The following is a 25,253-nucleotide window of genomic DNA, read 5'->3' as shown; positions in this document are numbered from 1 at the left end:
CCAAATTATATATCGGTCTGTATCCTCTCACTAAACCTGACTCCTAGCTGATCTTGCAGTAGGTTAATCTTGACTGAAATCATATTAATATTATTAGTAGTATTTCCTTTGCCTCTAGTATTACCTTAAGCCACACTCTCAGACAGACACGTCACTGTGTGCATAACTAGAAAAATAAGTTCCTGGGTGTGTTCACATTTAAATTCTCTAGACCATTTTTATCTGGATCTGCACCACATTGATTACATTTATAAATATCTGTCCTGTAAAACTTTTTTTTCCATCAAGATCCATGAATTATTCTCTGACAAATCAATTCAAATGTATCAGGTCAGGTATGCAGGGGGACAGATGGGCTGTAACGCTGAATTCTGAAGTGTTTTCCTGTGTGTCCTGCAGGCCCTGGAGGACGAGTTTGCCAGGAAGCTGCAGGAACAGGAAGTGTTCTTCAAGATGAGCGGAGAGTCCGAGTGCCTTAACCCTTCCAACCAGAGCCGCATCTCCAAATTCTACCCCATCCCCAGCGTCCACTCTACTGGTTTCTAGTAACAAAAAAACACAACGCACATACGCACATGGACATTAGCACACACGCTCATGAAGACAGTAAAGACTGAACCTGTGCTGCCTTGCCCTTGGCTGTAAGGGTGTAAACTGTTTTCTGTAACTGGACGTAGCTCCTCGGTCGACTGCTCTGCTCGACTCTTATTTCTTCATTTCTGTCGTATTTTCATACTGTTACTGTCATTTTGAAGGAGAATTCTGAACAGATTTAGTGTTTGAGTCGATGCCTCGAAACCACTAAAGTAAAGTCGCTCTCTGTCCGACCTTCTTTGTGATTGAAAATGTTTTTTATCAAATCCAGTGCCTGTAGACTTTGATGTTTTTGGCTTTTAAATCCAAGAAATTCTGATCATTATTTGCTGCTCAAATATTCTCTCATTTAGACTTTTGCACTAAGGAAAGGATTTTCATGCCACTTAATTTGGTTCAATATAAAATAGCAACTTTATCATTTATGATTGATCATTAACTAGAATGTATTTCTGATGAATAGGACGGAGCACATTTTTAATATCAATCATATCCAAGGAATGATGCTACAGTATATTTTTATGAAATCATGCATATCTGTTTGTGTCAGTGGTAGGTTGTGATACATTAGTCGTCTGTATTATTTTTATTTCAATGGAAAATGTAGGATCTTTTTCCTTCCTTCAGGGTTTTTCTTCAGAATGCCTTCCCGTTTCAAGCACGTCAGACTTGAGGCGACTGTTTGGCAACAAGCAGTAAACCATTAGTTACTGTGTTGCATATGATGGACAGAGTGTTTACATGTAGAGACAAAGAATCACTGTTAATTGGACTCAAAGGAAATCACAGCAGTAGCTGTTGAACAAGTATTTCTGCACCTGTTTGTGGGTGTGCTTTCTTTGCTTTATTTTTCAGGTGGCACCACTTTATTGTTATCAAGAAAAAGTTGTGTATCCATCGGAGTAAGTTCTTCAGGGATGAATAACAAAAGCAATTTGTCATTCATCCGCTTAGTAGAATTGAAATCATTTTGAAGAGTTTCATGAAACTCACCAAGCTAATTCAAACCACAACCAGCTTCAGTTCAGCTACATTCAACAAAAATAACCTGAGCTGCAGTCACAGGTGATGATACGTCCTTTGTTTTTACTTTGCTTTTCTTCATATGCCTCCTCATGAGATATTTTGCTACCAGGTGTATTATGGATAGGCCTTCATGGCTTTTGTTTCTTCTTTATATTGTATTGATAATACTGTTTTCATTGACATGCTAGCTAATAGCCTTAATACTTCAGAGATGGATATGCTGTGTAACTCTTGGTTTTGTATAGAAAATGAACAACTTCAGAATTGTTTCATTCAGCAGTTTTCAAACACACAGTACAAGAGCAGAGCATGAGCCTTTAGCAAATGTTTTTTTATTTTAGGCTGAAGTATCATGAGTGATGCTTACACTGTGTAATTTTTGATGCAGTTGATGCAGAAAATGGACCTGACTGGTTTAGGCCATCTTGACCACCGATTGGTCCATTTCATCATCTCATTTTCTTGATGATTGGCTTTAATGTCTGTCACATGTATTTAATATCTGAGAAGTTATGCACAAAAACATAATGAAGGAGTGCTGTGCACCTTTTGCAAAATATTCTCAATGGCTATTTATGACCCCCCACACACATACTCTACTCTACTTAATCATTAGAGGTTTGCAGCTTACAAATATAACTTCAAAATGTCAATGTTCGTCCAGGTAGATTAAATCGATTAAATTGATCGAATTCTGAATTGAAAAAAAACATGATCCATATCAAAATCATTGTGCATTTTTTAAAATAAATGTATAGTTTTTAGAATGGCTATGTAATGTAGATTTTCATTTTGCTGTAAATAAACTGTTTCCTCTCTACTACAGTTGAGTTTGTTCTTTGATTTGATGAGAAAATCTCCACTGCAACGAAAAGAAATGCAAGAGTCAGCTCCATCAGTCCCACGCAAAAAAACTGAATAATACCCCTCAATACAGTGTCTGTTACAATCAGACTTATTCATGATTATACATAATCCCTGATTTCACAAGTACATCTCTGATCATAAATCTTTATGGAAATGAAAATACAATCACGTCCCTTACAAAATCAAACGAGTGAGCTGCATCTAGTGTGTGCTTCAGTTCATGGTCCGTCCTTATTCTTACACAACTCGTTGAAAATAGAGAAGAGATATGACTTAAAGGTCCATATGTTCAGAGACGCTGCTCTCAGAAGCCAATGTCCCTCCTTCGTCTTTTGGTCATCATTGTGAAATCTCCTGGAAAACAACACAAAGGCTTTCATTTAGTACGACCTGCTCAGATCCATGACTGTTTGAATGAAATTGAACATAAAACCTTTTATGGCCCCTGATTTAGAAAAATCCTAGATCCGCCACTGGTTTGCAGATATGTTTAGCCACTATGGCATTAGCTAGTATGTTCATTTATGAACACAGAAACAAGATCTTCACACAGTCCTCTTCCTGTATAAGAATGTAGTCTATTGCAACACTCATGTACAGTGATTCAACAGTGGAGTTACACAAATCAGGTGAATAATTTCAAATGTTCAGTGTTAAATTCCCTTTTTGTTTATCGCAGCAGTGTTTCCCTATTCAGATATAGAGAGATTTTGCCTGTGGAATATATTTCTTTTACTGTACTGTGGATTTTTCCCCACTAACAGCAAAAGCACATCTGTTAATGGCAAATTTAAACAGGAGGAATAATAACAGAAAGAAAAACCTGTCGCCATGTTCAAATGGCCAATTTGATGAAGACCTTCACAAGATGCAGATTAGGTTTTGAGATTTAGAGATTAGTGAAACATTTCAGACAAACTTGAGTTCAGTATTAAATCTTCAACATCAAACATTACTTATAACTGACATTTTGTTTTTTCAGTTGAAATGTACAAAGAGATATTTTTAGCTGAATTGATCAAATTTGCTCAAACACAATTTTTTATTCCATTTTTAGTCAATTCATTTTTCAGCAATTTGTATCATACATGGCTATCACAGTTCATTGTGATAATAACACCTGGTCACTTGCCTGTGTGTGAAGATGAAATTGATGCATGATGTTTAAAAGTCGTGGTGATCCAGCTAACTGTGAGTACGCCTACACTTTCACAAACTCTCGCTGTTACTCTGACAGCAGCAGATGAGATGAAATTAAATCATGATTTGAAGATCTGAAAAATGTCTTGTCACCAATGTTAAAATGCAGCTGACTTCAGGCCCAAGACGGAATGTGAAATAATGACTGACCTCTGTCACCCTTTAGTCCTTTGGGTCCCTGACGCCCAGGAGGACCTTGTCCACCTGTGACCAGACAGACAGAGTCATTATAAAGTGTCTCTGCAGATGACCAATGGGAAAAAGCCATGAAAAACACAGTAATTACTCAAAGTTAACTCCTACATCTTGTGGTCTGGATTAATCTGTGTTTAATCACCATTAAATGTGAAGAAATATTACCAGCAACTATTTATTGTACAATTCAATCACATTTACCTCTGTCTCCTTTTATGCCGGGGAATCCCATCTCCCCTTTCTGTCCTGGTCTCCCAGGTTGTCCTACAATGGCTCCATGAGCTGTGAAGGACAACACTTTTTTTAAATCCTCATCCTCACATTTTTAGCTCCTACGTTGTCCTTTTTAAATAAAAGGTGTGTATTGTTAAATTCTGCTTTACCTTTGATGTATTCCACCAAATCAGAGACGTTTGTATTGGAACCAAACAAGCGGCTGTGTCCCGGTGGACCTGGAGGGCCAGGTGGTCCCGGTTGTCCTTGGCTGTTACGTTCATTGTGAGTGCGCTCAATGTCACGAAGGCCATGCACTGGAAAATTAAGAGATAAGGTCATGAAAAGTCTACCCCTGACATTCATATTTAATTCGGTGATTAATTGAATAATAGTGTAGCTCGCTCACATTTGATGTATTCCAGCAGTTCTGTTGCATTTCCATATGAACCAGACCGTCCGCTGTATCCTGGCGGACCTGGGGGGCCTGCCGGTCCTGGAGGTCCTTGGAAGATGCGGCTGTTGTACTCGCTCACAATATCGTGGAGCACACCACGAGCTGCAAGTATGAGAAGAATGGATGATACATGTGAAGTTTTTGGCAACTGGTTGACTTAAATATGAAGAAGATAAAAAGTTGTCCGACTGGACAAGACTGGAGGGAATGTGAGCAAAGACCTTGAATAGCAGAAGACATTCGCACTACAAGTTTTCAGAAGACAGTAAAATGTCAATAATTGTCTAACTGTTCTAACTGATCTGTAACAGATGGTCAGTCAGGGTTTGTGATCATAGAGCTCATCGACCTACATTTGAGATATTCCACCATGTCCACAACATTTTCACGGGAGCCGACCCACTGGCTTTGTCCAGGTATTCCTGGAGGTCCAGGAGGTCCTGGAGGTCCTTGGACAACACGGTCAGAGTCTCTCAGAACATCACGGAGCAGACTGTGGGCTGCATGTGAAGGACAGTAAGGTTCAGTACTATACTGTATATTAAGCATTAGCACTGAGACAACTTAACCTGATGCATTCTAGGCTATCTACCTGTCACTCTCACACTATCTATATCGATACTTGATACTCGAGATAGATAGTGTGCAGTATTATCTGCTCAGAACATTGCATAACTGCATTTTCCTATTGTGCTCCCAGGGCTTGAAATTTCTACAAGACAAACTTTGTCTAGTAACGCTGCCTTAATATCACTAATGTCTTTCAAGCATCACATACAATATAAGATTGTGATATCCCTGATTTTTCTTGGGTCAGGTTTCTTTGTTTAAATGTGATTGTTGTTTGTAACAATGTCACAGTCCTATGCTGCCATTTTGGCCAAATATCTCTTGCAAAAGTAATAATGTATCTCTACATTTTCTGGTTATATAAAGATTGAATTAAAAAAGCTAAATAAAATACAATACATAGACCATAGAAGTAAGTATTGACAGATTCAAGCAGAATTTTGTCATTGCTGACATGGGTCTTGCCACCTACATTTGATGTAATCAGTTACTCGGACAGCCATACTGGAGTAGTCAGCAGTATCCAGGTTCCAGGATGTAGCGCCAGGCACACCTGGCTCTCCTTTGTGTCCTGGGGGTCCAGGAGGGCCTGGCAGACCAGGAAGCCCAAACATGGCTCCTCCCAGAGCTTGACCTGGAGACAATACAATATAATGACTTAATATGTGACTATGAAGCAGACAGATCTATGAAGTGACAGTTATGGTAAGACTTACTTAAACCCTCAGCATAATGTTTTTGAATGGTTGTTAGTGCAAGTGTATGAAGAGGCCTTTTGTCTATAACCCAAGTCCACTATATATGCAGCATTTCATTTCATGTAAGTTCCTATGGTCTTTGTATATATTTAGCATATGTGCTAAAATGTACTAAAAAGTACATCATCATGTTTTATGAATAATTCTGTCCACAAAATCTATCATGTCATTAACTCTAACCTATACTCATGCCCTTGAACCCATCTATGACCTGGAACAGGTAAAGAGACATTTTAAATTTTATGACCAAAAAGTCAGAATGAGAATGAATGTAATAGAGGCATGACTTTTTTTAAGTCAATAAAAAGGGACTATAAGGCCTGTGGTAGTGTTTTTTGTGGAAATCACTCAAGAACCAATTCTGTATCCATAGCTGTAGGAGTGATATAAAATGCTTTCTTCAGAAAGGATATGGAGACTTACATAAATACACTGTACAATTTGTTACGGTTGTATGAATCTGGTACAGACTAAAACTTATTATGGTAGTGCTGCAAAAGCCAAAGCCTTTCTTGGGTGAGACAGTATATTTTAGAAGTTTAAACTCACTCTTGAAATGTTCTTGTTGTTCTGTTGTGATTGAACCTCTGTCTGTATGCCCAGCATAGGAGACCAATCCTTGCATTGGACCAGGGGGGCCCTCAGGTCCAGGGGGACCAGGGGGGCCTGGTGAGCCTTTGAAAGCGACACCTTTGGGACGCAATGGAACAAATGGATGAAAATATGTGTTTTTACTTTCTCTTATTATTTTTTTCTGTCAAACTCACTTTGCAGGTAGTCACGAATATCAGAGCTGATGTAGTTGCCAAATCCTTGTGGGCCAGGTGGCCCTGCTGGTCCAGGTGGTCCTTGTAGACCAGGGACACCTGGAGGACCAGGAGGCCCCTGAATGCCCACATTTGATTGATACCCAGCTAGTGAGACAAAGAAATTTGAACATGTGCTAGATTAAGACAGGTATTAGATCTACTGTAAGTTTTTAAGAAACAAGTTGTATCAGTCTGGATTAGAATATAATCAAACAATTGTTGTTGTGTCTCTTACTTGATAACAAGTTTCCAGGTAGACCAGGAGGCCCAGGGGGTCCAGGTGGTCCAGGGACACCGACCATTCCCTTCTCTGGTGACAGACAAGACCTCTCATTTATGTTCTCTCAACAGTTTACATTTCAAATAGGTAACCTAGGTTCTTCTGTAACTAACCATTCATGAGACTGAGCACCCGTTCAGCCACCTGGTGGGTGTTAAATCCCTGACCACCATGACCTGGATCTCCAGGTGGTCCCGGTGGACCAGGTGGACCGGCAACGTATCTCCTGACATCCTCTCCTGAACACAAATAATTCACAGTGTCAGTATTTGCTCTCAGTAGCTGCATTAAAAGAATAACTTAGAGATTTCTTAGAGAAAATCTGATAAAAAAAAGTTGTCCCTGTCCATTAATGGCTTTCACCACTGATGTTTTCTTTCACAGGTTGAAATAATGTCCTTAACACAGGTCTTTTTTTATCAAGACAAGCATAGCAGGTTAAAATCTTTTCAACCCATTTACAAAATGATGAAGAAGTAATTCTCTCAAGGTCTTGACCTTAAAATGTAAAGTACCTTGCGATAATGTATGTTATTACTTGGCACTATACAAATAACATTGAAATGAATTGAAGTGAATTATACAATTTTGTGTTCCAATCAAATATTGAGTTTCTGCTTCTGCTAAGTATGCCACCTTTTTATCAACATCTTATGAAACTTACGTTGTAAAAGACTGACTATGTCATTTACAGAGATGGCACCAGGTGGACCTGGAGGACCAGGAGGGCCAGGAGTCCCATCGTACCCTCTACCTGAACCTGAATACAGAGGGTAAGGGTTATACAACTTCTGCGGTTATAATACGAGTTGATACTTTGTGATAATAGATGTAACATTATTGTGTGATCTTACCTTGGATGTAGGCGATGACTCTATTGGCCACATCGTCCACCAGCTCATTCCCTGTGGCCCCTGGGGCTCCGGGAGGACCAGGAGGCCCGGGAAGTCCAGGTTGTCCAAGAGACCCATCGTATCCTCTACCTGAACCTGATGACAGTAGATAAAGGTCATACAGAGGTTGACAAAACTGCCATGAAAACAGTTGATCCTATGATTTAATCACTGTAACATTTGTGTAATATTGTGTAATTGATCATACTCTGAATGAAGGCAATGACTCGATTGGCCACATCGTCAACCAGCCCATCCCCTGTGTTCCCTTGGGCTCCTGGAGCACCAGGAGCACCAGGAGGCCCAGGAGGTCCAGCCAGATATTCCCTGATGGCTCCATCTGCAGGTCAAGAGTTTAGTTCTTTTTTGTTTCATCCTTATGTGTTGTGATATAGTGTAAACCAAAGTAAATAGAGGCACAGGGGTACAGCTTACTCTGAAGGTACTCTGCGATGTACTGGCCCACATCAGTTGATCCAGTCGTACTTTCATCTCTTCCACTTGGGACAGGACTGAATGAACCACCTGGTACAATGACATAGAGTCCCAAATGAAACCTCATTGTACTTGTAGGAAAAACTTTTAAAATAGTTTTAAAAAATTTTCATTATTATGACTGCAAAATTATTGGCAATTACAACTTGACCAAGCTGCACAACCTGGGCTGAATTGTGAAAGCAATATATACGAGCTTTAATTTTTCTGTCATGAGTGATTAACACTAACACTTCACATCAGTTAAAGGTTCAGTGTGTAGAATTAAGTGATATCTAGAGGTGAAGCTTCATGTTGCAGCTGAATACTCCTCATCTCATTCTCCCCTTCCCATCATGAAAGAGAACCTGTGGTGAACTTCAGTTGCCATGACAACTCTAAAGGTTTTAGTTTCTCCAGTTTGGACAACAGTAAATAAACATGGTGGCCTCCACAGAGAGTTTTTAAATATAAAGAGCTCATTCTATGGTTAAGAATAAAACAATTCATACAATTTAGATGAAACACACAGCACATTGCTTACTCTACAACACATAGAGTAAGCAAGACTATTAAAGATTAGTATTCAGACATTATCTTGATACTTGATTTGATATGATATGGTATTTAGGATGGTCTTACCACTAGAGGCTCCGGGGAATCCTGCATCACCTGCAAGGAAGATACAAATACAAATGTTACGATAAGAACTGCTTTAACTGATTTATTGAAAAAATCAAACATGTTCAAGGGAAACAGAGGAAAATCAGACAGAAAGAGCAAAACATTTTCTCATACAACCATTAACTATAGCTTAATCCTGTGTAATAACACATGAACAAAACAGAACCTTTAACCTGTATCTAAGAAACTACTTGATAACAGGTTTACCTTTATGTCCTTGTGGTCCCTGAGGCCCCCTAGGTCCAGGCTGACCTGGGAAACCTGATGTGAAAACCAAAACACTGGTGAACATGCAGTAGAGATTCTTGAAGGTTCATTATTGACAATGGAAATATCTTCATATAAACTTAACAAATTCTGATGGTACCACAAGATGAAAGTAGCTGAAAGATGAGCAGATCACCTGCCATCTCGTTCCACAACACAATAATTTGCAGAAATAGAGATTGAAATACCATTGAGTACATCCTTTGGGGATCTTTACAAAAATCCATTAAATCTAAAAGTTATTCACTCACCAACACCTGGTGCCCCTGGTAGACCTGGTTGACCTGGTTGACCTGGTTCACCTGAAACAAACATAATAACATTAAGTTGCGTATAATATCTGTCATTCATGACACGATGACTGATGTTTACAATTTTCTCACCTTGGTAACCTTGTGGCCCTCTATCGCCTGAGAAGAAATGATAAGTTGATGTAAATTTCAAACTTTTGCAACATTCAGACACAGTTTAAGAAACATCTAATCTACTGGACCTACCTGGTGAACCCTTTGGACCAGCGGGTCCTGGTGGTCCAGCAAAGAAGGTCTCTGAGGCAAAAGAATTAAAAATGCATCAAAATACCAAGTATGTTGTCAATCTACAGCAAAGAGTTCCCTCCCACCAACCTGATGTAGGCACAAAGCTGCCAGGTTCTCCTTTCTCTCCTGGGGGTCCAGGATAGCCAACAGCTGTGAGGACAGCAACATTATTAATCATCACCATATAAAGAGAAAGAGAGATTATATCCTGTATTGTACATATGATCACTTAGTTTTGTGTGAAAACACTAAACTTTGTGAACAATACTTGGTATATTGACAACTGCCTTTACCTGGTTCTCCTGGAGGACCTCTGCGTCCTGGAGGACCTTGTTTAGTCTCACCTAAACAAAAGTAACAGAAAATTTGAATAACCATTAGTGGGATCTAAGAACATATAACAATTGCTCGAGAACACCCTTGTTATCTGTTAAATATGTTCCAACATACCGGCAGGACCCTGAGGACCAGATGGTCCAGGAGGACCTGGGGGTCCTGGTGGACCAGGCCAACCTGCTACTGAGGAAAGTCCAGTTAGAAATGAAAAGATAGAGGATGTTTCGACATGTATTACTGCCTCACACAGTATGATCTTGATACTAATACCACATATAGTAAATGATTAAAGAAATACAGAGGTACTTACTACCAGCTCGAGTGGAACTGACAGTTTCTGAACTTCTGACGCTGATGCCCGGCTCGCCAGGTTTTCCTTGCTCTCCCTTCTGTCCCCTTTCTCCTTTCTCACCCTGTGTACCCTTAGGACCTAAATGATTGAGTCATGGTACAATTACTGTGATCCTCACATGCATCTAAAAAGTTTAGAACAATGTAAGCTCCTTAATATATGTCAGGAGTTTGGATTTACCAGGTTGTCCTGGGACACCAACTGGGCCACTGGGACCAGACAAACCAGGGGATCCAGCAGGGCCTGGAGGCCCAGCGGGCCCTGGAAGTCCTGGGATGGCCACAGTGTCAGAGCCAACTGTGAACAACATAGAAATTTACAAAAGGCCACTTAGAGTGCAATACCCAAAACTAAGTGCCTACTTAGTACACTCAGTTCATTTACAATAGTACAAGTACTGCAATTCTTACTTGGAGTGATGACATTACCAGGCAAACCCGGTGAACCTGAAAGATAGCATTATATTATACTACATTGTGAAGCTTAACATTAGATATGTAGCAATCGGAAGATGACATTGTATATATTAGAGAGTTTTAGTTTAAAATGATCTTATAAAGCCATAAATTAAAGAGTATAAACATTAAGGCTGTAGTTTGGGGGGAAAAAAAGAAAAGTTTACTACTACTTATTGTTCAGATGTAGCTCTCATATAGCAACCTTAAAAAACAGCATAGCATGAAACAGTTTACCTGACGAACTCTAAACTTACTTTTAAAAAATTGTTTTAAACTATGACTTGTTCCTTATCCTTTTCTTTTGCCATTACTTTGAACTTTTTTCAAATTAAATGATAATGCATTGTTTTACTTGCTGTCAATGATTTTTACATTATTAAGTTGTATTATTTTGCTTGTTGTCCTTAATTTTTTGTTTTTAATTGTCCTCTTTGTAAAGCACTTTTACCAACAGCTCAGACAGTAAATTAAGTGGTAATGGACATAAATGTGCAGTGATCTCTTTTCATTGAAGCTTCATTATTTTTGTTTCCAACATTGAGTGGGTATTTGAGTGTTTTCATTATTTTATCTTAACTTTCAGTAGAAGTAGTAGTATATATTTCAGTAATAGAGAAATGAGGCAATACCTTGAGCACCAGGTTGTCCTGGGTTTCCAGCGATGCCTGTGGCAACAGATCAGAAAACACATCTATAAATATATTTATGCTAATCTGAAAGAAGAGTAAAAGCATTGATTTATTCTTATTCTCATACCTGGGGGTCCTTGAATCCCGGATTTGCCTGGAGAAAAAGAACACTGATTTAATTTTAGTGTAATTTCTTAATAAATAAACTACCTGAAATTCCTCAGGCAATAATTGATAAACACAATTCATAACATTCCAGTTGATTATGAATGCTGCCATAACTGGATAGTGTTATATGGTACCTGGGGGTCCAATATCTCCAGGAAGTCCAGGTGGTCCTCTGACTCCAGGAAGTCCCATTGAACCTGCATTACCTGCAGATTATACACAGAGACTCTAGTTCACAGGATATAACAACAATCCCATGTTTCGTTTTTCTCTGTCCTAAGTAACTATTTTCCTCTCTGACTTCTCGTTGGATCCTATTTTAAATTGACTGTTAAATACTATTTCCTGTTTTCTTCCACTCTGAAAATCTTTTCTTTGCAAAGTAATTTAATGTTCCCTTATTAATGAAAGATGTATTTACCCTAACTCTTACAACATGTGGTCACAACAACTGAAATGACCAAGTTTTCCAGGCACATAACTCTTATGGCATCATGATCAACTAATTTATTTATTTAACAAATGTCATTTTTATTATGACTGTGAAGCTCTCTCCTCACCTGTACTCCCCTTAGTTCCCTTTGGTCCAACAGGACCTTGTGGTCCAAGTGGTCCTGGTTGACCTTTTTAATCATGAAGACACGAAAAATCATCCAAAATTAGAACCTTTTCTTTTAATGAAAACATTGTTGAGGTTTTGTTAGTTGCATCTTCAAAAAAATCTGAATGAAAATTTGTAGAATTATTACACATTTGAATAAATAAACCTACACAAACACAATTATTGATATAACTTTACACAAGTTATACCTTATTGAGGATGCACACATTAGCCTGATTTACACAAATAACAAACAAGTCAAAGATTCATAATCAAACATCCTTCTCCAAAAGTATGTATGTGATATTTTCAAGTCAGCTCAAATCTTCGAATTCAAATTGTCCCAATCGCACAAGACTCACAGAGTCAGAAAACTGACTCAGTGATCACTTACATATGAATATATCTGTGTAGAGTTTGCTAACATAAATCACATTAGCCAAAATTTTTGATCATATTGTGAAGAATATTTACACTTGTTTGTTTTGTTAGTATTGTGTACTTGATTGAAACTAGAGTTTATTGGCAGAGAAATACATTTTATTCATGTTGTGCAAGACTGACACATACCTGCTGATCCACGTGGTCCCCACTCTCCCTGCTCGCCTTTGGGTCCTGGCACCCCTGGACTTCCTCTGTCACCTGCAATAAGGACGGTCCATAGTTTCAATGAGTCATTGACAAAGGTCAACATTCTTCATCTTCCGTTACTACAGTACTTAACTAAGCCGACAGTGCTCTGCAAAACCAAAACAGCCTAATCATTTCACTGAAGTTTGGTCAGTTTCGTATACATTATCTCACAACAATTTTTATGTATTTTTGACAACTTTGAAAAACTGTGTATTTTAGCTCATATGAGGATCTTTTGGATTAAAACGAGATTAAGCCTGAAAGGTACTGTACCCTTTGGTCCTAGCGCTCCTGCTTCACCCTGGTAACCCTTTGGTCCAGGAGCACCTGCAGGTAAACAAATAAACAATCAGTCTGTCAATCAGTAATTAGTGAAAAAAAAATTTATTCATGTTTTACAAGTCTTTACCAGGATTTCCTGAGGCTCCGTGCTCTCCCTTGTCACCTAAATCAAATAATAGAATCTGTTAACATACTACAGGGAGATTTTTTTGGTCTGTTTGATCAAAGATGTTAAAAAACACTAGTATGATCTGCTCTGATCTATAATTCCATCATGACCTTTGACCTTACCTTTTGGCCCAACAGGTCCAGCAGGACCAGGGTGTCCTGGCCCACCTTGAGAGCAGAACCAAATTTCATTCTCAAATGCTGAATAACCAGTAAAGTTCCATTGATTTAACTTATGTGACACAAAACATTTTCTACCTTGATCTCCTTTCGCTCCAAAACCAGGTTGGCCAGTCTCTCCACGGGGGCCCATCAGTCCCTCACGGCCCCTTTGTCCTGGCGGTCCATCAGGACCTGGTTCACCTGGATACAAAGGAGAAAAATAGCTCATTCAAATTGTCTCCATTCAACCTAAACAAGTTATGGAAAACAACTGAAGCTGGACATTACCTGCACTTCCCTTTGGTCCCCTGGCCCCATCCAATCCTGGGTGACCCATCTGCCCTTGGGGACCTGGAGAAATAATAAGAAAGATACATGGGAGGAGGCAGCAGTTAGTTATGAGTTTGTCATCTCTGGGAAAGAAATCCCACAACACGTGCAGATTTTTCAGTCTTACCTGGCAGACCAGGGAAACCACTATCCCCTGCAAAACATTGATTTTTAGTACATTGTTCCCGTTTACAGACTGACTCTTGTATCACTCACTTCTTAAGTTTTATGTTCATGAAAAAAACCTGACCTTTTTGTCCTAGTACCCCTGGGTCACCTGTAAAGAAACAGCCAGACTTACAGTTTGAAGCCTGTCAACTATCTACAACATACCAGTTTCTAAATGATTCTATAATTTGTGTAAATGTACCTTTAGATCCTGGCTCTCCTCTCTCTCCTTTTAGTGTTTCTAAAGGTAGAAGAAAAAAGTGATGAATTACATGAAAGTGTCCAGAAGGTTGTTTCACTGGTTGGCTTTGATCTAACTTCTTTCATTTCTATTCAGTCTTACCTCGTACAGCATCCGAGCGGAGCTCAGCCCTGATCAGCTGCTGAACAGTTCTCTGCAGTGCAGTGCTGTCCTGTCTCGGTGCGCCCGCTGCGCCTCCTCCCCCCGGCCCAGCAGCCCCCAGGTTGATGTTGTTGTCAGAGCGGGTCAGGGTGGACCCAGCGGAACTCCTGTCCACATATGCTGAATCCAGTGGGTCGATGATGTTGATGCCAGAGGAGGCCGACAAGCGACTGGATCTGGCTGAGGGGGTGCCACTGATGGCTTCCAAGGCTTCAACGCGGTTCCTAAGGCGTTTTACTTCTTCACCTTTGAAATACGAGAGAAGTTGGTGAACGTTTGGAGATCCCCTCTGCTGATCCTCATGAAGGCAAAAACACTAGAGAACAATTGGGGAGTTTTCCTGTCCTACCTAAAGCGATGAGTCCAAAGAGGAGTCCGAGGAGGAGGAGCAGGCTGAGCAGGAGGCCCAGCAGCCACTTCCACCAGCTGCACCAGGAGCACAAGCCAAAACCTGATTCATCTTTTCGGATCTCTGAGAAAAAAAAGTACAAATGCAAGAGACAAATAAGAAAACTGGACTGGATGCATAAAGACAGCAGATTCATAAAACATCTCTGGAAAAAGCATCACATGTACTTTATAGTATCAGGCTTAAATTCAGTGTTGATAGTAAATTCTTAGTATATTGGATGCAAATTAGACATTTTTGTAGTTATGAAAGATAAAATATCGAAACAAAATTTTGTTACAGGTGGTTGCACAGTTGATACTGAAATTCTTCCTTTTTAAAATTTGCTGAACTAATTCTTGGCCTCCAGTGTTTTGCTTGGAAGCTCCACATGGAGGACACTGGCTGTCTCTTTGTGCTGAACTACAGTTTCCTGGTTGTAGCTTAAACTCTTTTCAGACCTGGAATTAACAACTTTAGTTAACATCTCTCAAACTAAAAGTTCTTCTCATGTGATCTGACAAAATTTTAAAAATGTAGTTCCTGGAAGGGAATGAATTATAAATGTGTGTGAAGTGTTCAGTACCTGCATATGTGGCTTTGTCTTTTGTGGCAACCTTCAGGGCTGAAGCTTTGAGGATTAAAACAGCAGTTATTACAATTAAGGAGTGTATTGTGTATGATTTCAATTAAAATCAATAGAGTTTGTTAAATCTCACATTTAGCATCTGTTCCTTCTGCCACTGTGTTGGCTGAAAACTTCTGTTTCTCTCTCTTCAGTGAGTCTTCAGAGTAGGTCACTATAAGACAGTTATTAATTATCACAACCTTAATATTATTATAGTGGCTGCAGCAATCTTAGCAACCAGGATGTATATCAGTGTTAGTATAAGCAGTAGCAGTATTGTAGCAGTGGTAATTTTACCAGAAGTACTAGCAGGTGCAGCAGACATGAACTGCTTCCCTGTGTCTTTGGTCACGACCAGCCTCTCTGACTCCTTCCTGATGGGAGCGTTCTCCTTCTCTATCAGCACAAACTTAAAGTCTTTTCCTGAGGTGTCGTCAGCAGAGGGACTGCTGGGTCTCACTGTGAGAAACAAACCACACCACATTCAAATCTCTGAGTGACTGAATGAAAAAATTCAATTTGCCTTGATGCAAAGCAGTTTACTAATATTACTATGACAGGGTACGTGTATGTATTTTATCCTTCATCTGTCTAATCTGGCATTTTATTTTGAAATTGTTGCTCACCTGTGCTTGTGCTTATTCCAGAGCCAGACAAATTTTTCTGCACACCATAGACTGTGACAAAAACACATAGTTATATCTGTTTAATTTACTAGTGACTAGGGACTAGTTGGTAACTTTCTATGGGAATTAACAGGAATAAATCTGAAATTTACAAAATTGGAGGTTGGCGCTCAACAGGGAACTTAAATATAGTTGGGGAAATTATACTGTAGCATAATCTTGGCTAAAACAACCAGATTTACTTCAGGTACACTCCTCAATCACATGCACACAGCACACTGCTTACTGCAGGGCTATTGAGGCCACACCCACTACATGCACTGTGCATTCCTCCATCACATGCATCATCTGATTTCAAGACTATTGAAGCCACACATATGAGCCCGAGGACTATCTGAAGTCAAGTAAGTTTTGATAATATTATGGGGTAAATATATTTGATCTATAATAGTATTGATGTTTAACTTGGAAATATTAAATAAAAATAGGTGCTAAATGTAGGCTATTTTTCATTTCATTGACTATTTAAGAGGCTAGCTTATTATGGTGGCGGTAGCTACCTCAAATGTGATGCTGTTTCAGACTCCTACAAGATGGTTTTCTGTAACCATACAAGAGTTCATACTCAAAACATTCAGCAGACAAGAGTTCCACTCCAGGGGAAAATGAATCTGCTGTATCAGAGTCAGATACCCTCTCATCAGCTCCTGGTCCCTCTGGTATCAGAGGATTCTTTGATTCGACTAATGAACGTAGCCAGAGAAATGCAGATGAGTGTTTTGCTCGTGCAGTCTATGCAACTGGAAGAGATTTTTGAATGTTCTCCGCATACACCCCCCCAACCAGGCATGTGCCTGACCCACTCATTTGCTGGATGAGGAGTTGCATGGATGTCTGCTTATGACAAAACAAAAATATTTCCATTTATATTTGGATATGATCCAGTTTGTTTAAATTACCCCCAATTTACAGTTAATTCCCATAAATTCCCAATAATTCCCAATAATTCCCATAAATTCACATAATTCTCATGGAAAGGTTCCAATTTGGAATATTTTCAGAATTCCTCACCTTAACTTACCATGGAAAGTTTCTGGAAATGTACTGGAAATTTTCCGCTCCTTTGCAACCCTACTAGTGACGCTCAAAACCTCATTTAAACATTTTTTTGGGGTTGTTGTGCTTTACCTATTGGGGAGTTGGCTCCTGCTGGAGAGAGAAGAGTGGGGCTGGTGCTGGTCAGATTATTCTGAACACCGTACACTGGAGCTGAGGCAGAGAGAAACTGTGCTGTCAGTGAGAGCTGAGGACGTGAACCTGCAGACAGTGATGGATGAGGCTCACCTGTGCTGCCGGCAGAGAGGCCACTGCTCACATAGGGAGAGCTGAGAGTCATGTTGTTCTGAAGTCCTAGACCTGGACCTGGACACAGCACAACACAACACAACACAACACATCACAAAACAACACAACACAACACAACACAACACAACACAATACAACAATACAATACAACACAATACAACACAATACAACACAACACAAAACAATACAGTACAATACAATACAATACAACACAATACAACAAAACAAAATACAATACAATACAATACAACACAATCCAACACAACACAACAAAACACAAAACCATACAACACAATACAACACAACACAATCCAATACAACACAACACAACACAACACAACACAACACAACACAACACAACACAACACAATACAATACAATATAACAAAATACAACAAAACAAAATACAATACAACACAATACAACACAACACAACACAAAACAAAACAATACAATACAAGTTATTTGGATTAGATTGGATGAATTAATGGATTCATCATCAGAGAATTGAGGCTTTTTTGGTTATATATACAGAATATAACCCAAAAAAGCCTCATTGACATTAAAAATCTTCTATATAGTCTGCATATGAATACAATCCTATTTTATTTTAAAATAAAAATATAATAATTATAATAGTTGTTATAATAATAATAATCATTATTATTATAATAATATTATATACACACCATATATTTGGCAGGCAATGGTTAAAGATACAGTGTGTAGAATTTAGTGACATCTAGTGGTGAATTTGCATGTTGCAGGTGAACACCCCTCACCTCACCCTCTCCTTCCAAACATGAAAAAGAACCTGTGGAAGCTTCAATTGTCATAAAAACTCAAAAGGTGTTTAGTCTTTCCAGTTTCCAGTTTACTGTAAAAAAAACATGGCGGCCTCCGTAGAGAGGACCCCCTCGATGTAAATATATATAAGTATTTAAATATAAAGGCCACATTCTAGGGTAAAGAAAAAAACAATCCATACAATTTCGATGAAACACACTAGTGAAAACATCACAAGGATTATTTTACATTCAATTTCAGCCAATAGATCATTTTCACCTAAATCTTACACACTGGACCTTTAATGAGTTAGATACAATATTACAATATGTTATATAACCAAATTCCTCAGGAAACATACAAAACTAGTTAGTAGTACTGGTTTTTACTGGTTGTCATATGTATTTTACTGACCTGACTGGTAAAGAGTGGAGCTAGTGGACAGGTTGTTGGGGTTTTGGCTGTAACTGTAGCTACTGCTCACACCTCCAGGCCAAATGCTGCCATAGGGGATGTCTAAAAAGAACGAGTGAAAATGTTAGATAAACCTGTAAAAACTAAAAACTGATGAAATGCTGTGCAAAGCTAATGAATAAATAAAGTAGCTGTCCAGAAACATACTCAGTTTTAGTTACAACTGTGGTGTAGAACTGCAAATCTGCAAACGTTATTAGGAGCAATCATGAGCTGGGACAGACTTTTTTCATGAGTATCATGTTTCCTATTGACCACTGAGTGAGAAGCAGTGTGAAGACGAAGTGGGAGCTGATTGTCTGAACCTGTGGTGGAGCTCTCAGACATGCTGCGGGCCTCCACGCTGGCCTTCTTGGGGATGGGCAGCGTGTTGTTGGGGGACCGAGGGGGGCTGGTGCTGGTGGAGTTTCCTCTCAGCAGACGCTTCACATCATCCAGCTCCGTCCCTGCACAGCACGGGCAACAGTGGGCGGTAGAGGATCACAGTGTTTACATTTGCATTTGAATTCAATTTGCAAACCAGTTATAGTTGATGATCACAGTTATAAACATGGATGTGGCAAGTCACACTCACAGCATGCTGAGGGAGAAGCACTCTGAAGTCTGGCTCTGATCTCACTCTCTGTGAAATGACAGCAGTGTTGGTGAATAATCTCATGTATGTAAGTGACATGTTTTTATACGCTGTCCCTCATGGTTTACCTCTGCTCTGCGTTCTCCCCCTGGTGGCAGAGCCTGACGTTGCATTTGATGTGCCTGCAAGACATTCATTCGTGATTCCCTTTGTACTTCCTTTGACCATTCCAGGGAACAATTTGAGATTTGAACACTGACCGTACTCCTTCCTGCTGTACTCTGGAGAGGAGCTTGTGCTTGAACTTTCTGAAACATGGTGACACAAAAAGATCACATTAGCCTTCACTTTCTTGGTGCTGCTGACACCTCTACACACAGTGATCAGCTGTTGACCAATAACCAACCATCAAACACATCGGAGAGAGCTGCTGTCATGCTGCTCATGCTCCTCCTCTCCTTTGGAGAATAAGTGATCGCAGAGGACGACCCTCTCTTTGCTTCTCCGGATCCACCTGAAGTGTAGCTGGTCACTGTAGAAACAGAGCCTTGACCCCCCTCCCTTTTTCCATCTCTGCCATCACTGGTAAAACCAGAGGAGATGCCGGAGAACCCCCCTCCAGCAGCTCTATACGCTGCCCCGGAGCCCCCAGAGGCTGCAGAACCATCAGCCGAGGATGCTCCCGCAGTCGTGATGCTGATGCCTCCGGTGCCATTGCTTGCTCCTGATCCACCGGAGCGGCTGGATGTTACCACAACTGAGCTGCTTGTGCCACTGGAGCCTCCTGACGCAGCTCTTCCACCTGACCCACCTGAACTCATGGAAAGATCACCTTGGGAGGAAAAAGAAAAATCATGTTTAAAAAATAGAAATCCTATGGGTTTTTTTACATCTCTGAAAGCAAGATCCTATCACAGCCTTCATCAAATACTTTGATGGCTAATATCTAATTGCTTTAAATCACCAGACAGAACTGTCAGTGTTGATGTTTGACCTTTGAAAATATTTGATCATGAAATAACATTCCTGAGATAAGACTGCACTCGCCTGGTTCTGTGCCTGAACATGCCGTGTTCCTCTGCACCATGAAATCCCTGCTCTCTTAGATGAGACTGATTTATGGCAGGAACATCTAACATAGCTGGTGCTGCAGCTGAATGACCCTCATGATCCCTCTGGTCTAAAAAATGACTGCCTGCCTCCTGAGGGGTTTAAACCTGCCATCACTTTTTGACCACCTGGAAGCAGCAGAGCAAATACTAAAAACAGCATTGATGTATAGACGGTCTGGTTAATGGGAGTCATAAACAGTTTGTTTACACATCCAGTAGCAGACAAACACAGCCTTCTACTAAAAATGGCTGCAAGTCGGTTCTAGCAACATGTCTGATCAGAGTTGGTTGATAATTCTCACATAACCTATCTCTACATTACAGATCAGTCATAGACATTAGTTGTAGCTTTAATTTTTAAATCTATAAAAAAAATTCTATTCTATTCTAAAAACAAATTCATAAAATATAAATTCATCATCTCATGTACACTGATGTTGTCAAATCTTCTATCGTGCCACTTTCAAAGGTTTGTTTCACTGTGTAAAGTTTTCACTTCTTCTTTCCAGAGACATGGCCCTGACAAAAACTATTTACACAGCTCTGAGTATCGTCCCATACACTCATTGTTCTGGTACCTTGCTACAAAAGGATGAGGTTATGAGGTTCGATTCCCTGTCAGGGCGAGGCTAGTACAGCATGTGCAAGACCCGCCTACCTCGTATTTTCAGATATCCACTGAACACAAATGTCAGAGTGAGAGCCTCCAGACTTTCTGTGAACTTTCTCCACCTCCTCCCCTCGTATAACGTCTGCAGAAACTCAGGAGGACCCAGTGTAAGAGCCCCAGGTGTGCACACACACGACAGACGCCAAAAATGAAAAAAACTAAAAGAATAGAAATATCTCAAGAGCGGAAAAATAGTGACAAACGCGTAGAAGACAACGTCGAAGATATCAAGAGAGTTTGAGGTGACAAGAGCTGAGGGCGTGTCAATTTGTTGTAAACAAAAACACTTGATCTCTGCAGCGGAATTCAAACTTTGTGGTTACGTGCGTCTGAAGAGAGAATCTCCTGCTGTTGTTTGTGTGTGGAAGGAAACCTCTGGAGAAAGCAAGACATTTGTGAAAGTGTTTTATTAGAGTCACACCAGCTCTGACGTCCCCCGGGTCAATAAGGTGTGTGTCAGGTGGTTGATACATGATCCGACTCTGTCGTCGAGTTGATGCCAGTAAGTGCTGGTTTTTCACGTTTCCACAATATGAGTGGTTTGTTACATTTGTGGACGATAAAATGCACCAAAGTTAAAAGGTGAATGCACCACTGCACTACCAGTTTCTGTGTGAAAACACTTTTCACATCTTACCTTTGCTCCCTGCTCCTGCCCCTCCACCATAGCTGACAGTCCTGACTGTAGTTAACTTGTCCATCTAGTGTTATCTGTGGCAAAAACAAAAAAAACAGCATATACATAGAGTTTGTAAAAGCTGTAATACTTTGTACAACATGAAAGCTCGATGCTCATCACACTGAAGTGGAATGTCAATGCACCTCTAGGCAGGATCTGCACACATTTCTTTTGAGCAACTTCTGTTTTTCTGTAGTCATATTTCTTTCCTTTGTACTCACGTCGCCTGAGGAAAAGGCTCTTTGGAGTCCGACGTGCCACTGGGACGCTGTATAGATGTGACATGAGCTCATTGTTCACTTGATAAATGTGGCATTGCTTTTTTTTTAAAGACCCACAATATAGACGCAAATTACAAAGGAATCTGGGCTGAAAGAGATCTGAGGGTTCAGTCATAGGAAATGACATGAAATCTTTGTGCTGCTGCCGCACAGACTGAAACAGATCCTACACTGGACAGTGGTACGTACAGACTCAGTCAGAGCACAGGCAAATGCTCACATAGTCAATTTACAGTAATCTAATAAGAGTAAAAATAAAAAGTTATAATGTTGAATTATAAATTGAATAAACATAAAACTGCTACATTAAATATATATTCGCTTTTTGTTCCTCATTTAGTTTTCTAGTCACTGTAAAACTGTGCTTGTGGGGTTATAAATGGATTTAATTTAAAATGATTGTGTAATCATTTGTGTGTGTATGATGTGGGTCAGTACTGCTTTCTGCTACTGAGTCATTTACCATGTTACCACTGGTGGGAACCAGAGTCTCAAGTTTCCAAATACTGCACATCAAGAAAATCATATAGGCTCATTGTTTTTTTGCTGAAGATAGAGAAACCACAATGAGCAGGAGGATTCAGGCATACTTGGATGCTTTCGCTGAGAGTGACAGACTTTCTGTTCTAAAGCAACATGTCTGTGGAAATAAACAAATTGAACTCAAAATAAAATCTCAACAAAACATTTGTGATTGTAAAACATCCGAGCTGAAACATGTATACCTCAGTATAGTAATGTGATGAATACACACACACAGACACAGACACACACACACACGATCCTTAGAAGAAAACATCATTAGAAATAAAGAGCAACGGTTTGTCAGGCTGATCCACTCTGGGGGTTTGCTGCTGTATTCTTACAGTAACAGTGGGATCTTTTATGATGAAAAATCTTTTCAACTCACTGACTTTTTGACTCTTTTCATCTTTTGTTACTGTTAAACTGCAGCTCAGCATTGAGCATTATCCAGTGATACTCCCATATGACAATGTTGCCCGTGCAAGCAGCTTATAGATGCACTTTATCGGATGTATGGTTGTGCAACAGCTGGACTTTTGGTGCGTGTCAATGTGTCAATGTTTTCTTTATTCATGTTGTACATCCTTAACCCTGGGTGTGTTGTGAAAGCAATGACGATGAAGGTTGTGATGGTACGTCTGCCTCTGTAGGGGCTCTGGGGAGTTCACAATCTCGTTTTACCAACATCATCATGCAGTTCTGGTTCATGAGGGTGCAAATGTTCTGTCTGTGGAGGTTTGAATAATATGTGAGTGGTGAATGGTACGTTTGTGTGAGTATGATGCATTAGAGCTTAATCTAACCATCAATCAATGTAAAACTATTAAACGCAACTTATGTGTTGCCTTATCGGATTAGATTCCTTCAACCATTGCAGCCTCAGCCTACAAGAGTTATTCAAATATATATATAATTAAACAATTAAATACATATACATGGATATTTGAACATTTTTGGGGAGTTCAAAGTCAGACAAACAAAAAATAAGTAATAATAAAAAGAAATACCAAACTATGCAGAGAACTTTTTTCAGTCTAATATGTTCATCGAGCACACTCATTTTCATTGCTGTGTTATTTTATATGAAATGAATCCATATATCATGGGGATTACAGCCTAGTTTCCAAATAGAGTCAACCTAAATAAGGATATGAGACATGAAAAACATATAATCAAATTAATGTCATGCCATCATGATTGATTTCACTATAAACCACAAGCGTCTTAGGTTTTGATTATTCAGAAATGTTCCGATATAATTTTGCTATTACCAGGGAATCGGTCTCATGCTGCTCTCATGCATCCTAAGACATTCTGTAGTGATACCTGATCTGCCAACATGGAATTTAGGAAAACATTAGTTTTCTATTGTATAAATATAATTCATAAAACTACATTAAAACATTATATGTGTCTGATCCTAATTTTAATTATATTATTTATTGACACAAAATTCTCAAATCCTTTTCTTAATGCTCAGCGTGAGAGACATGGTTATATTTGCCTCCTCGGGCCATCAACTATTATCATCTAATTATCTACACTTCAATATGTTCTTGTTTTTTAAATCACCATCCGGCACCAGCAAACCAGAGATACATAGTTATAAAAAGTCTTTCCGTCAACAGTTGGAGGTGTCTGGTTGTCTTTTTGGAAATATTGTAGCTGACAGTAATTTTACCCACAAACATTAACTCCACCAAACCACCAGAACAGCCTGAAGCCACATAATGAGCAGTAAAACAGCAGATGAACAGAGATACAGCCCACATTTTTATACTTTGATTTCACAGGAGACATTCACTTTCTCAACTTGCTTTGTTTGTGCAACGATTAAATCTAGACAGACAGTGATAATTAATGTTCTTTTTTATGTTCAACACTTTCATGTACAGTATCTATATCTCATGCTGCTAAGTCTGCGAGCTCCCAGCACCTAGGTCTGATGCCTCAAACACAATTTTTGCTTGAGCGCTGTTGTGTTTGTGTTCAAACTATTTGTTGAAACTTCCCCATCTCTCATTATACTTGATATTACAGCACTAGAATGCAAATATAAATGTACGTTGAAGATAATTGGGATGTATAGCATCTTTTTTAGTCCCTCACAACTTGTATTGCTTGATTATCCTCATATGTTCCCTTTGTATGATCAGTGAGGTTTATCCTGACCTATCAATTCTACCAAGTTGTAAGCACTTCTGCTCTTCTTCCAGTTTTCCACTGTGAGCCTGTGAGCAGCTAATAATATACAATCTGTATGTCTCTCAGCAGAGCAATAAAATGTGATTGCAGTCCTCTACTATTATCATAGTTCTGTCTGTTATCTGTAAGAATTATACTGTGATTTATTAGCATTTTAAAGCAGGAGTCAGGTGTTTTTAAGAACAGTTACAACCTGAAACCTGATTTACAAATATGACTTAAATTAATTTCAGTTTTACTTACCTCTTACCACATTTGTGCAAAAATAATCCCGTCCCCCCTTTATGCCCCCATCAGAAGAAACAATCTCACTATCCTGTTCACTATATCACCGTGCATAAAGTCCAGGTGCTGAAGGGATACACTGTGTCCCGTGCGAGGGACTTACATGTGCCTGCAGAGTTTATGCATTAGCTTTGTCTGT

At 39.4% G+C, this 25,253-nt stretch overlaps 2 protein-coding genes across 5 annotated transcripts in view; one reads left to right on the top strand and one right to left on the bottom strand.

The window, feature by feature from the left end:
- Window positions 1-2,445, top strand: part of LOC109627579 (STE20-like serine/threonine-protein kinase) — a 19,442-nt gene extending 16,997 nt beyond the window's left edge. The window contains exon 18 of the mRNA XM_020084191.2: window positions 400-2,445. Coding sequence (XP_019939750.1) covers window positions 400-546 — 147 coding nt within the window. The 3' untranslated portion in view covers window positions 547-2,445. The remainder of the gene's footprint in view (window positions 1-399) is intronic.
- Window positions 1,936-25,253, bottom strand: LOC109627310 (collagen alpha-1(XVII) chain-like). 4 transcript variants are annotated; one of them, XM_069529349.1, is made up of 55 exons: window positions 25,073-25,253; window positions 21,777-21,850; window positions 19,764-20,189; window positions 19,618-19,665; window positions 19,486-19,539; window positions 19,358-19,405; window positions 19,089-19,229; window positions 18,724-18,825; window positions 17,503-17,580; window positions 17,347-17,427; window positions 16,159-16,209; window positions 15,830-15,991; window positions 15,624-15,704; window positions 15,491-15,535; window positions 14,866-14,988; window positions 14,457-14,762; window positions 14,316-14,354; window positions 14,196-14,222; window positions 14,073-14,099; window positions 13,904-13,966; window positions 13,712-13,816; window positions 13,577-13,621; window positions 13,413-13,448; window positions 13,277-13,330; window positions 12,941-13,012; window positions 12,330-12,392; window positions 11,904-11,975; window positions 11,729-11,755; window positions 11,602-11,637; window positions 10,925-10,960; window positions 10,695-10,811; window positions 10,473-10,592; window positions 10,277-10,345; window positions 10,120-10,170; window positions 9,914-9,976; window positions 9,785-9,835; window positions 9,671-9,697; window positions 9,539-9,589; window positions 9,228-9,281; window positions 8,979-9,008; window positions 8,298-8,387; window positions 8,071-8,202; window positions 7,824-7,958; window positions 7,634-7,729; window positions 7,083-7,208; window positions 6,925-6,999; window positions 6,648-6,794; window positions 6,430-6,570; window positions 5,595-5,756; window positions 4,906-5,052; window positions 4,505-4,654; window positions 4,266-4,412; window positions 4,084-4,164; window positions 3,838-3,891; window positions 1,936-2,841 (listed from the first exon to the last, which is right to left on the bottom strand). In XM_069529349.1, the coding sequence occupies exons 2-55, from the start codon at window positions 21,838-21,840 to the stop codon at window positions 2,792-2,794; spliced, it is 4,878 nt and encodes a 1,625-aa protein (XP_069385450.1). In that variant the 5' UTR covers window positions 21,841-21,850; window positions 25,073-25,253; the 3' UTR covers window positions 1,936-2,791. The 4 variants fall into 4 exon arrangements, with proteins under 4 accessions (XP_069385450.1, XP_069385451.1, XP_069385452.1 ...); XM_069529350.1 differs by having other exon boundaries at window positions 10,277-10,342; XM_069529351.1 differs by having other exon boundaries at window positions 15,839-15,991.

This window comes from Paralichthys olivaceus, chromosome 8, assembly GCF_024713975.1.
Source record: "Paralichthys olivaceus isolate ysfri-2021 chromosome 8, ASM2471397v2, whole genome shotgun sequence".
Classification (NCBI taxonomy): Eukaryota; Metazoa; Chordata; class Actinopteri; order Pleuronectiformes; family Paralichthyidae; genus Paralichthys; species Paralichthys olivaceus.
Note: the sequence above shows the minus strand (reverse complement) of the source record. Positions and strands in the feature narration are given on the sequence as shown.

Excerpts from the sequence above, each read along its gene's own strand:
- LOC109627310 (XM_069529349.1), bottom strand. The coding sequence starts at position 21,840 with ATGGACAAGTTAACTACAGTCAGGACTGTCAGCTATGGTGGAGGGGCA. Across the intron at positions 19,230-19,357 it reads TGCTTCTCCCTCAGCATGCT|GGACGGAGCTGGATGATGTG; the intron begins GTGAGTGTGACT and ends CGTGCTGTGCAG. Across the intron at positions 9,009-9,227 it reads GGGACCACAAGGACATAAAG|GTGATGCAGGATTCCCCGGA; the intron begins GTAAACCTGTTA and ends TCTTCCTTGCAG.